This window comes from Macadamia integrifolia, chromosome 1, assembly GCF_013358625.1.
Source record: "Macadamia integrifolia cultivar HAES 741 chromosome 1, SCU_Mint_v3, whole genome shotgun sequence".
In the NCBI taxonomy this organism is placed as follows: domain Eukaryota; kingdom Viridiplantae; phylum Streptophyta; class Magnoliopsida; order Proteales; family Proteaceae; genus Macadamia; species Macadamia integrifolia.
The window spans coordinates 17668175-17681827 of record NC_056557.1 but is presented as its reverse complement, the minus strand read 5'-3'; the positions used below and the strand labels follow the sequence as shown (position 1 = coordinate 17681827).

At 37.5% G+C, this 13653-nt stretch overlaps 2 protein-coding genes across 2 annotated transcripts; one reads left to right on the top strand and one right to left on the bottom strand.

Moving 5' to 3' along the window:
* Window positions 1-976: 976 nt before the first annotated feature.
* On the bottom strand, window positions 977-8002 carry LOC122062824 (protein disulfide isomerase-like 2-3). Its single transcript, XM_042626791.1, has 9 exons — window positions 7775-8002; window positions 7392-7550; window positions 6333-6446; window positions 5420-5577; window positions 3293-3392; window positions 2037-2213; window positions 1806-1951; window positions 1478-1624; window positions 977-1389 (listed from the first exon to the last, which is right to left on the bottom strand). The coding sequence occupies exons 1-9, from the start codon at window positions 7940-7942 to the stop codon at window positions 1215-1217; spliced, it is 1344 nt and encodes a 447-aa protein (XP_042482725.1). The 5' UTR covers window positions 7943-8002; the 3' UTR covers window positions 977-1214.
* A 2114-nt stretch (window positions 8003-10116) lies between these two features.
* LOC122070119 (ubiquinol oxidase 4, chloroplastic/chromoplastic-like) lies at window positions 10117-12956 on the top strand. The gene is made up of 5 exons (XM_042634255.1): window positions 10117-10470; window positions 11102-11297; window positions 11774-11867; window positions 12421-12536; window positions 12816-12956. Exons 1-5 carry the CDS (start codon window positions 10313-10315, stop codon window positions 12954-12956), a joined length of 705 nt encoding a protein of 234 aa, XP_042490189.1. The 5' UTR covers window positions 10117-10312.
* Window positions 12957-13653: the final 697 nt, after the last annotated feature.

Here is a 13653-nt window from a genome sequence, read left to right as displayed (position 1 = left end):
GTATAGCCGTTAAATCCCCATTTGGATATGAATCGATCACTTAAATAGCTATGGACTGATTTGGATGATCACCACTCAAGAGAAGAGTCGAATCCATGATACTTTGGTTAATTTTCAATCCCTGACTCTTAGATATTTGTTATTCCTAAGTTGCTTGATGTTAACTCTTAGCCTTCTTAATAAAAAATTGTTGATAATGATTAAAAAAAATTTCATTTGAGGCAAGAAAATATGCCTCAAATAAAAATGTACACTGCCCATGGAGAAAAGCTTCCTTCGAAGACCCATTGTGTCATGTGGGCAGATGATATGACCATTCCAACCATTAGATAAAAAGGACCACGTTAAATTTCAAACCCTAATAAATAAAATATACCCCAATTAGCATAGATACCTAGTTATACTCTAAACACTATAGTGCAATCCCTCGTATTCTTAGTTCTTCAAAGCTTTATTTTGTCACTTTGATAAACTTTGATACAACTGAAATATGACATATAAACAAGTAACCTTTTTGGTCCATCTAGACTACCACATGACAAATATTTGAGCAATAGTTTTTTTGCCAGATCAAAATGATTTTATTTTCAAATAGGAGTTCTTTAGCCAGATCAAATAGTAGAAACCCTTTTTTGCAAAAGCCATGGAAGAACCAAGAGCCATTCCTTTGATCATTCCTTTAATTTAACTTCCGTTCCCATTTGTTGCTAAAAACAATGGGAACCACAAGACAAGCATAAGTTGAAAAGTTTTCGATAGAAAATGAAACATAGTCATTTTAAATTAAAGTACCATCCAAATAGAGTTAAAGCCTATTGGGCCCATAGAACTGCATTATAGCCAAAAAGAGACATTAACTTTGATTGTAGGATTTCAGCATTTTTCACCCACCAGTCCCTTATTTTATTTTACTTCACATCTAACCAAACAGGGCCTAGGATATTACAAATAACATATATGCAAGGCAAGGGTTAAATTGGCTAAGGAACCACAAATATTGGGATTGCGTAGTGAATAGCTATTGTTCTCAATAAATAGATATTGTTGTAAACAAACTACTCAAAATGATAGAGATCGATTCATGATTACAAGCCTCATTACTCTGGACAACATCAAAAAGGCTCCGCTCCCTTTGCTCTTGCTGTCACACTTTAACTTTTCTTTTTCTCATAGAAGTTTTCCCCTCTCATTCTCATTTTAGTCCTGATTAAGGTTTACAATTCATCCTTGCTCACATTGTCATCCCCCATGAGCTCCTCAAGCGAAAACTCATCTTCTTCAAGGATTTCACCATCTTTACCATCCCAAGGTTCTGTCTTAACGACCATAGGGGAATCCTCAAGAGGTAGAGTTCCCTTGCCACCATACCCAGCTTCCCTCACAAATTCCCTGCAAAACAACCCAATCATGTTTATTTCCGACCTTTCCCACAAAGATCCAACACACAACAGGAGAGTAGAAATTGAAATCAAATTACGTGATATGGTCGAGTTCAAAGGCACTTCTGAGTGGGGCGTAAGCACGCTTCTTCACATTCAGAGCAACCAAAGCTGGGTAACCATATCCACCAACACCTACTTGCTTTTCTAGTTCTGGTTGCTTACCTGCAGCTGCCCAGACAAAGCTGCAAAAGATGCACAGTATTAGTTCCGAAAAAATGGTAATACTTAAACAAAAATGATGTCCGATAACTAATAAAGCTATAAAGATCTCAAATTTAAGTATTTGATGGTTGTGATTTTAGTCTAGACAGGTTCCAAAGCCTCAACTTGATTCAAGGGACCTCTAGCAATGAAATAACTTGCCTGTAAGGACTTCTCTTAAATTTTTCTGCAGCTGATAACAAGAACTCAAGGTACTTGTTCCTTCCCTCTGCCTTAGAGTCCAAAATGTCAGGGAGGAAAGCAACAAAACAGATGGCAGCTGAACTGCATTTCTCCTCCATCACATCCTACACATCCAGGACTTGTTACTACCATCAAACGCATAAACTTCATAATGATTTTAAACATGTAGTGGCGAAGAGAATTTCTTACAGGACCAGTCAGCTCGGTTACTTCAGGGGGTGCTACATTTGTCTCCAGCTGCTCTAGTGCAAATGCTTCAAGAGCTGCGGCAACTCGTGCACCTTCATATGGGATAGGGCTGTCTTTGTCAGCGCCGAAAACCAATATGGTGGGGAATCCTTGTACTTTAAACCTGTTCATGAGAGACTGGTGACCTCACCCCATTAGAAACCATACCAACCAATAAGCCAGTATGCAAAGTTATGCAAAGTTGGTAACCATCATAAACTCTTACAACTAAACTCTTGTGCTTTCACACATGCACACAAATGAGACCCAGAGAGAAAGAGAGCGAGTTTGCATGGTTCATTCTCTAGTATGCTGTATAACCTCAGATGGAAAAACGTTGTAGAATCAAGGTTTCAGAAGCAGTAACAGCAGAGGAAGAAAAAAGAAATCAGATTCCAAAATCTGACTGTGACATGACGGCATAATTTGACTGTCATGACAGCTCATAGCCTGCAGTTCTAGCTTCCTATGGATCGGGCAACTCTGTAGCGCTACGGGGTGTGTAGTGCACATCCAATGATCCAACGACCAGGAATGCTCAGAACGCAGCCCAAGGTATTCCTGGTTGTTGGTTGTGCGGTACACGCCCTGTAGCGCTACAGACGATCTCAATTCGCTTTCTATCCAGTTTCTGATTCGAATAGATCAGAAGCCTTATCCTATCAGCAGTACAAATTGTGGTGTCAGAAGACCCAAGAAGGTAAATGAGCAGTAATTGGAATAATCAGGAAAAAAAAAAAAAAAAAAAGATAAAGAGAACTAGGCACAAAATGCTAGTTGGATAGCAAGCAAATTTTTATCCTGTATTTGCTTAATAGGAAGTGAAATGAAGGGATGTAAATTTAGGCTGCCAGCTTCAGAAAGGAGCATTCAAGTTAAAATTCTGACAGGTCGTAACTCTACAAGTTTCCAGCTAAGCTTAAAAGCCATCCCCCATAAGAGTTCAGACACCTATGAATTTACTGGTTACAAAAACTTGCAACTCTCTCTCTCTCTTACCTTGTAGGGGGATTGTATATGGTGTGGGAGTCCAAACTAGATCTAAAGCGCAGGTCACATTGAAGTTCAGACACATATAGAATTATTTACTGGTTACATAAACTTTTGCTGCTTCTTCTCTTTCTTTCTTTTTTCTTATTTTTTGGGACGTGGAATAGGGGTTCAGCATGGGAGAGAATTACAGAACACCCACATGAGCATTTATGTTCCAAAATTACCTTCTCTGAATCACAATCAACATGCCCCAGCTTCACCTTCCCCTTCAAGTTTTTTGCAGCTTTCTTCCACTCTGGTGCCAGCTTCTTACAGTGTCCACACCTTTTGAGGGAACAGAAGGGAGGGGGAAGGAAAGTCAAATAGAATTAACATCAAAATCAAAAAATGCAAAAATGTGAGAAATTCGAGTTCTAAGATAGTTATGCATGATATTTTAAGAAAATAAGAATTTTTTTTTTTGATAGATTAATGAAGGATGGATGTTTTAGAATTCCTTTTTCTTTCTTCAATAAGTCATTCTTAAATGATGACCACCCAAATGGGATACACAAGTCTTCAAAAGGTGGGAATTCCATAACTACCACCAAGAACAGTAACAAAAGAATACCATCCAAAAAAAAAAAAAAAAATGCTCGTCTCACAAAGGAATGTTAATTTGAATTTTTTTACAAACATATATTGAACTATTTATACCCTCGTGCTCCCTGCCAAGGTCTCTCTGGATGTACAATTACCACAACACACAGTTGCAACTATTTTCAACTATTTTCAACTTAAACCAACTAAAGTTTTCAGTTTTAGGGTTGAATCCCGTTGGATAGTAAGCAGTGCATGCCATCTCTGGAGAAATTTCAGAACAGAGATGGCACATGGTCAAAAGGTGAATCTATCACAAAACCATTTTGGACACTTTTCATTTTATGGTGTATAACCCTTCAACCTCTTTACAGACTTGTGAAAACTAAAGATCACTCGTACTAGAACAACCTAATCTTGCACCTCATTAACAAATGAGATGGCTTCCATCTATCTGATTATCATATTCTTCAGTAATAAGTGGAATGACACGTGTAAGTCATTTTCTTCTCTTCTGGAGACGGTCTTCTTTTAACTCCTTTCATATTTAACAACAAAATGGGTCCTCCACCACCCTAGAATGTTTCATCATTCCCTAGATTGAGTGTATATTTTTAAGCACATATGCTTTCCTCTACTTATATGGTAAAGTTTCCAACTGAAACTTACCATATAAGTAGAGGAAACTTAACAACATAATGGGTCCTCCATCACCTAAGGATGTTTCATCATTCTCTAGCTTGAGTGCAGATTTTTGAGCACACACGTGGTTCGTCTTCTTATATGGTAAGTTCAACTTGTGCTCCCTACCAAGGTCTCTCTGGATGTACAACTACCAGCTGCATCACAAAGCTCAATTGCAATTTTCAACTTATACCAACTACAGTTTTCAGTTTTATGGTTGAATCCCATTGGACAGTGTGCAGGGCATGCCATCTCCAAAGAAATTTCAGAACAAAGATGGCACTATGGCACATGGTCAAAAGGTGAATCTTTCACAAAAGAATTTCGGGCAATTTTCATTTTATGGAGTGTAACTTTTCAACCTCTTTACAGACTTGCAGAACCTTGAGATCATGTTGCTTGTACTAGAAATACATAATCTTGCACCTCATTAACAAATGAGATGGCTTCCATCTATTTGATTATCATATTCTTCAGTAACAAGTGGAATGGCACATGTGTAAGTCACTTTCTTTTCTTCTGGAGATGGTCTTCTTTCTCTAGCTTGAGTGCAGAATTTTAAGCACACATGCTTTCCCCTACTTATAGAGTAAGTTTCAGTTGGAAAGCACTTTGCAGTATGGAAAAACAAAGCCCTCTTTTTTGGTACATATGACCTAAAGATGATCTTTTTCTTTTTATTTTTGAGACAGTTGAGATTACAAAAAGTCAATTACATGGTGCAGTTTACAGCTTAAATGAGGTACAAAAACTGTGATGGAAGGTTTGGTTACATCCTTATACAGTTTTGTTATGATATTATCTATCAGCAAATATTCAATTCCTTTATATTCCAGTTACTCTTTTCCCACTCATGGGTGGTGGGAGATAGGATGCAGGCTATTTATTAATATGCAACAATCTACTGAATATATTGTGCACTAGTGATCACCTTAAGAGCATTTAAGAAGTTATTACATAATTTGCACTGATAGAGATGCACAGAAAAGACTGGTTGATCAAGCAGTGACCTTAACTACAGAGAGTGATGCAATCCTATGATTACCCTGTGGAACCAACTAAAGTCATTATAAATGATAAACACTTACCATGGTGCAAAGAACTCTACAATCCAGAGATCTTTACTTTTAACTACCATTTCGTCAAAATTGCGAGAAGTTAGTTCTACTGATGCACTAGGTTCTGATTTCTCACTTGATTCTCCGGCTGTCTTTCCATTTAAACGTTCCTTCAAAAGACCCTTAATCTGTAATGAATTAAAGCCATTCAGTGTTTATTCAAATATGAACTTACAAGGGAAAAAGTTATGCACAAATAGAGAAACAGGCAACTGAGAAACAAGACATAAACAACTTCCCAAAAGTTAGTAGAGCCAAGAGAAAAAAAATTGAAATGGACTAAATTTTATTTAGAGGAGGAGATAAGGTGAACAGTACCACATACAAGTACGTTAAATCCAGAGCATATCATAATCAAATGTTCTCAAAATTAAACAAATGATTTATATGCAGGATCCATACAGGTTTTGCACCAGATATGGAATCACATGCGTCCATCCGAGATTTATCCAGATCTGGACCCATCATGGAAACTTGTTTAATGATTGAAAATACAAGGATAATAGTTCAATACAAGGTTGATGAGATAGGACCACAAACCAAAGGTGGTGTACTACCCCGACAGTGAGTTTGACAAGATCATCTTGCCACGTGGCTCAAACATGGTAGACCTTGGATGTCTGCCATGAGGCCATGTAAACGACCTTTTCACTAATATTTAATTCAAATTCAGTTCTTTGTTCTTTACTCTTGCACTTGAATGTAACAAAAAAAAATGTTGCTTCTCTTTTTCGACACATGGGAGTTTTAGCTTCTAATGCACAAAAAAGGGAGAAAACATAGGTGAAACTAAGCAAAGAATCCCAAGTGAAAAAGAGAGGGGTGTAAAACAAAAGGAAAATTCTTCGCAAGAATGCCCAAATTTCACTTTGTTACAACAAACCTGCTGGAGTGCAAATTCTACTATAGGTTTGACATCCCTTGCTCCTTGATAATCTACTGGAGGCTTGCCGGGTGCAAACACCTTTATGGTTGGAAACCCTCTAATTCCATACTCCTACGTGAAACAGAAGACTAAGCATTAGAGGTGACAATTCATGGGTACAAAATCTTCTAAAGCATGGATTATTAGAGACTGAATGGGAACACAAAAGATTTTTAAACAAGCAAACCAATATAAAAGTTACAACAAGAACATGTTCACACTGTATACAGTTATACTATTACATGTGAGGATTTCTAATAATAAACAATGTTATAATCCAAAATCATTGAAATCACTGTAGATCATATACATTATGTTTTCTTCAAAGAGAAGGGAAAGGAACATTGCCTGCAGAACAAAAGTATAGTAACTATAGCTGCATCTAGGTGATTGGCTACAAGGAAAAGAAAATCATCATTTATAGATACAAAAATTTTCATGCCTCAAGATTTTTGAGTTACCATGCCAAAGCCAAGACACATGTCCATGTCCTTGTTCCATAGGCTTAGAGCAATAAATCTGTGTCACATAAAGGGTAAGAGGCACCGAGTAATCACATATTCCTACATTTATATGAATGTGGTTCATAAAAGCATAGATAACTAGGGGCGAGAAAAGATGTTCAACAATGCCTATCTGCCAAAGAAGATCCTTTTGAAAAGAAAATGAATTGATATCCAAGAGAATGAGAAACAGATATCATGTGCGGAGGCCTTCTTGATTAAAAAGATATCATAAACTTTGTAAGGTGCTATTCTTGCTTATAAGACACCTTATATTTCCACTAAAGTGATTAACACTTGCACTAAATCAATGATAATATACTATGGTATGCAAGTCTCCTTAGGATAATTTGCGAAGACATATATTAACCTTTTTTCTCTATTACTCCACCACTATTATCCAGTTCAGAGTCCCCTTTAACTAGTAAGACAAGGAATCATTGTCAATACGATGCTTCTAAATCAAACAATTCAGTCGACTGAGGTGAAGCTAAAGATCATTTCTGTACCACACCTGAGCAAGCGACTTGTGTGCATCAGCATCAAGAGCCGCTACCGTAGCTACACCCTTCAACACAGTGGCTGCCTTCTCCCATATAGGTGTCAGAGCTTGACAATGACCACACCACGGCGCAAAGAATTCAACAAGAACAATCCTATTTGAGTTTAAAACCTAAGACAATTCCCAAAAATTCAGTTAGAAAGCAATATGGTAATGAATAAATTGGAAATGCGAATATAATAGCCAACAGAAGAACCATGTATCTAGATATAGAAAATATTTCAAATTTTCTCAAATTTCTTCTGTAATTTCTTTAATTCTTAAAATCTCTTGCCAGATCAATAACATTGGCATAACATAGATTGATGCAAATGCAAATGGAAGATCAAGATTACCTTGGATTCGAAGTTCGACGGAGTGAGTTGAAGAACAGGCGACGAGGGTCCGTAAAGCGCACTAACGCTACCTCCGAGCTGGAGGAAGAACAAGAGAAGTGCGATCGAAGTAACAGACGACGGAGACATTCTCTCTCTCTCTATCTCTCGGCCGAAGGAACTGAGCATAAACCTCTTGACTCTCTAGAAACCCCCCACGGATTTGAGCTTTCACAGCTCTCGGTTCGAGCAAGAATCGCAAGACCCGTCGCAGCGATACACGTATGGAAACCAATGGTGTGTTTCCACGTGTCTCCTTAGGGACAACATTAATGGTAAGAATCACGATTCGTCGGGACGAGCCCAGTACAGGGTATAAAGGGCCCAATATCAGGCCTATTCACAGATAGGCCCAGGCCTCTTAAGTAACAAGGAAATTGGGTTTTTTTTTTTCGGTAGCATGACTGTTACGACTTCCAGCTACCTGGCCAGTAGCCATATATCCTTAGTTGAACCATAATTTTAGTTCACGGTATCGGATTTGGTATCATGCGATACCGGTCAATACCAATATGATATCAATATGTATTGAATAGTATCGATCTGAATTAAATGCAAATTCATAAAAACACCTTGTTACTAGATACTAATGATACTTATTGGTGTCATATAGGTATCATTCGTGACCGATATTGATTGGATCGACTGATCCAAAACTGATACCTAAAACTATGATTTGAATACCAAGCATCGTAGTTAAGGCATTATAAGCCCTATTGTATAGTGAGTATTTTCAAGGAAAATAAATTTTCTTGGCGTGTGATTGGATTGTGATATCATGTAGGCACAATCTTTTTTGAAATTATTAATTTTTAAATATTCATATTAGTGGTATTATTTGCCACATGGCAATTTGAGTGGAACCCGAGTTTATCAATTAGACTGAAATTCAGCCCATGAGATTACAAGGACAATATGTTCATGAACTATGGGCTCCATAGATGTGGTATAAAATATTATGTTCATCGGAGCAATTCCTTTATATAGAGTTGAGAAATTATTCTAACATGCAACCTCAATTGGAGAAGAGTTACATGACCATTTGAAGACCTCTCAATAACTTTTTTTATAAAATGAGTTTTTCTTAAGTTATAGTGAAGAGGAATCCCTTAATTATGGTGACTTCAAATGCACAAGGGATGATACATACTTGGAAAATATGCTAAAACCTTACACACACATATATATATATATATATATATAATGTATATATAGGGTTTGTGGACCTATAATGGTATTGTAAACTTTCATGTTTGTTGGAAGAAAACTTTGTCCTCATTTTATAGGAGATACTTTTCCTTCACCATGCAGTCAACCACCACAATATCCACTTAAATCGCAGATGCATAGATGGGTGCCTATCCACACAATTCCCAATTCACCATAACATTTAGGCAACCCACGAATGGGGTCGAGACCATTGTTCTCCTCTGAATGTGGATGTGTGAAAACTCATTCCTATTTTCCAAAAAAAAAAAAAAAAATGAAAACTCATTCCTATTTTATACAACGAAATTAAAATTCAATTATATTGCAAGTTTGTATTTACATACGATTGCAATGTGACCTACCTAAGTCTTCTTCATCGGTCTAGCCATGTATCAAATTTTATAATTAAAGTTGCGTTTGATAACGTTCCAAAAAAAAGTTATTTTATCGGTCAAGCCATATACCAATCATATGTTTTCCCATAAGTCGGCATGCACAATCTAGATGTACGGTCAGTGTAATCCTTCGTCTTCAAGAAAAAAAGTACTCATTCTCGAATATGGTTCTAGCAGAAAAAGGAAAAAAAAAAACTGGTCCGGAGTCTCCGGAGTCCGGACTACTGAGGTTTGACCAATTATTCTATTTGTATCGTGATTGACCATCAATTAATCAGGCTTACATTGAATGGGCATGATACTATTTATTATCGGTAAATCGGTTTCATGTTTTAATCAGGTTACCTACTTGGAGTAATTGACCTTTGACGGGCTAGTGGGCTAGCAGTTGTTGCCCTCTCTAAAGTGGATATTTATTCTTATGGGTTAGGGGTAGAAATGTAGAATAGTAATTTCAGATAGGGTAAAAGGCAGGCTTAGTCAGGCTAAGGCAGGTACGTAGTCGTTAGTCGGTTAGTCCTAGTCAGGTGAGGCTCTTACACTAGAAAAACTGGTTCCAATCGGGCCGGACTTGAATCGGATCCTTTAGAACCGGTTTTGGGCTTGACTGGTCGGATCCGATCCAGTCTGGCGTGGCCCTGGAATTGACACCCCAAGTTGTTAGTTGTTAGTGAGATGCAAGTGTACGATCGAAGCGCGCGCAACAAGCCAACGGCAACAACACTCAACTTCAAAGAGAATCTGCTAGAGCGGAGAGCAAACGGAAAAGGAAAGTCCGAACGGCTGGCGATACGTGAAAACAGCTGCCTTCGACTAGTCCTTCCGTCTTTCCACTCCCCAATCCCCATGCGATTTCCAACTTAATTAGTTCAGAGAGAGAGAGAGAGGTTCCCTCATGGCGACTTCGTCCATCTCTGCAGTTTCAGTCTGGCCGTCTTCGTCCCTGACCTCAGTGAAAGGCAGGGCAAGCTCAGCTTCTTTGAACTCACGAAACCGTTTTACTTACAACCCCTTGTCTTTTTCTTCCTGTTCTTCGCATCGATCTTTCAGGAGGTGAGCTCTTTTTCTTTTAATTAATTAATTAATTAATTTTATTTTCATTATTATTGGCTGTTCCCCACTCCCCCTTTCTGTCGTACCGGGTTTATGGGGTTCGACTTATGATTGATAATAGTCCTCGGACCTCCCATATGCTCTTGACGAGAAGTTGAAGGAATCACGATGATGCCTTGAATTTTTATTGGTAATATTCCCTCAATTTCCGTAAATTATTAAACAATCATTCAAGAAATTTCTTGAATTTGAGCGAATTGTGTTTCATATGTTCGCGAAGCTGAAGGGTTCCTTCTTTTTTTTTTTTTTTTTTAGGGGTGGGGAGGTGGAGTTCGCTACTCTGTAGCGATATTCAAAATGTGCTTGTTGTCAATATATGCTAAATTGAAGACAATCCTTAGAAATGTGGTAAATTGTCTGTGAGTAATTTGGATCTCAACAATTTATATCAGCATAAATGTGTTAAGAGGTCAGGAACTTCTCTTGATTCTTTTGAAATTAGAAACAGAGATTGTCCAATTGTATCAGTACGTATTGTTAAAGATTTTCTTGGGAAAAAAGTTGTGGTTTTAATTGAGTTGTTGACTTGTCTTTTGTTTTTAAGGAGTTCCTTTTCTTGTGTTTTATGTAGAAAATTTTGTAGAGTCCAAGCAACAATTTTGCAAGATGAAGAAGAGAAGGTAGTTGTGGAGAAGTCCTTCCAACCAAGTAGCTTTCCTCAGAATGATGGGGAAGGAAGCAACGGGGATACATCGGAGAATACATCCGTCAGTGCATTGGAGAGTTGGGTCATCAAGTTTGAGCAATCCATAAATATCTTTCTCACGGTTAATTTTCTTTGCTTCTGGATCTTTCTTCATTTTCATCATTTGCCAAAGTTGTTCGCATTTGTTTGGTGCAGAGTTGCCTATAATATGTTCTGTTGCTAAATTTATCTTACAATACGTCATTCATGCTATCTGGTTCCGATTTTGTTATCATTTTTTTTTTAAATGTATTATTCTTCAAAAATTTATTGCTGTTGAGGCTCTTGGATTCAGTTGCAATCAGTTGTTTTACAACCTGGGGAAAAAGTAATAATATCTCAATTTGGCTTTGTCGATCTCCTATACAAACAGTGTGGCCTCAGTCCCTACCACGTCCCTATGTTGAGATTCTTGGAGGTTACCCTGATTTTATAATTTATGTACCTCAAGGCTTCATGAGATGGCATACTTACAAATATTGGAGATGTTTTAATTCTTAAGAACCCCCTGATAGAACCGTTCTTTTTCATCTTTGAACACTCTATTGATCATTGCAGGATTCAGTTATAAAGATACTTGATACTCTGTACCATGACCGGAATTATGCTAGGTTTTTTGTGCTGGAGACTATCGCAAGAGTTCCTTATTTTGGTCAGTGCCACAATTTCTAATTTATTTATCATTCATGTGGCTTTATTGTTTATGTGATTTGGTTTGATGATTAGTGGTCTCTCAAAAGGGGGAGAAGAACGGTACCTCATATTCTGGGACCACCACTTAACTGTTGCTCAGATGTTAAGAAAAACTTTAATTTCTTGTCCTATGCTAAGTCTGTAACAACCATGCTAAGATGACTATTTTGATGGTCAACGAATAGGAAGAAGCCTGTTCTAAGTCTATACCAACCATTCTCAGATGACTATTTTGATGGTCAACGAATAGGAAGAAACCTGTTGGTGAGTGAGTCCAGAGATGGATCATGGATCCTGGTTTTTTATCGTTACTGATTTATGTGATGATTGGTGGAATCCTTTTTCAGATGTCTCTAGTTCTTCAAATCATTGTCAGTTTGATCATTAACTTGCTATATTGCTGAGTAATTGCATGGATGTCAGGTTTTGAACATTATGCTGTATCATGCATAATAGCTATAACATTTTTTTTGGGGATGAATAGCTATAACAGTACTTTGTTGTTCTGGCAGCCTTTATGTCTGTTCTACATATGTATGAGAGTTTTGGTTGGTGGAGAAGATCAGATTATTTGAAAGTGCATTTTGCTGAGAGCTGGAATGAGATGCACCATCTTCTTATCATGGAGGTCTGAATCTATGTCTCTTTCAAGCCATGTTTTCAGGAATCTAATTTTCTGTTTCCTAACAACTTTGATACCTTTATGTTTTCTTGTTACGATCATTGTGGTACCATGGTATTAAATTTTACAGATGCATTTTTTTGTTCTAATGTTCTCATATATACCTGTTCAATAAGGCCAGATTGAGTTCCGAAATTTAACAATAAGATTAGTGAGCTGATAGACTTTGAAGTTTTACTTTCATGTTGCTTTCTATTTAGTGATGTTATGGTGGTTTGATTGCAGGAACTGGGAGGAAACTCGTGGTGGTTTGATCGCTTCCTTGCACAACACATTGCAGTATTTTATTATTTCATGACAGTTTTAATGTATATGGTGAGCCCACGAATGGCATGTAAGTATATTGCGATTCTGGTTATGAATTAACAGTTTCATTATGTTTCTCTTTTTTGCTTTATCATTATGTTATGCCTTCCTGCTTATCCTGAACGGACCATTTAACTTATTGGTTGAAGGACACATAACCGAACGACAGCTCTTACAGAGACCCAAATAGGCCAATCCTTCCCAAAATTTGTGGTCCAGGATAAACAATAAATCATGGTTTCTTTTCCCAACTTGCTTGAGTTTCCAACCCTGAATTCCCTAGAAGAAGCAAAGCTGGGCCTGGTTTTTATGTCTAGCTTGTGGTACACTTTATTTAGGATCAAGTCTTTTCTGCTCCTTGAAGAGGTTTGCTGTTACATGCTTATGTTTTCCTATTTTTTCTCCAATTAAGTCCTTGTAATATGGGTTGAGTAAGAGATTGTCAAGTGTTGTTATTAGTGGATGTCCATCTGTCAGTCCACGGGAGGGGTTAGTTGGGTTTTTAGAATTTTGTACATTGAAAGAGTCCTTGTAAGTTGTTAGCTTGAGGAAGGTCATACTCTTTAGGATGAGTGGTTAGTTCTATAATGTAGGAGGTAGTGGAATGAATGGAGGAGTTTATATAAGTTTTGCTCTCGATATAGTAGGGGTATTTTATCTTTTGGTATGTTAGGATCCCATAGCGGTGATATGGGGGGCTGATCCCACCTCGGTTATGAAAAAGTTTTGATGTGGGTTGATATGGTCGTGGGTTCCC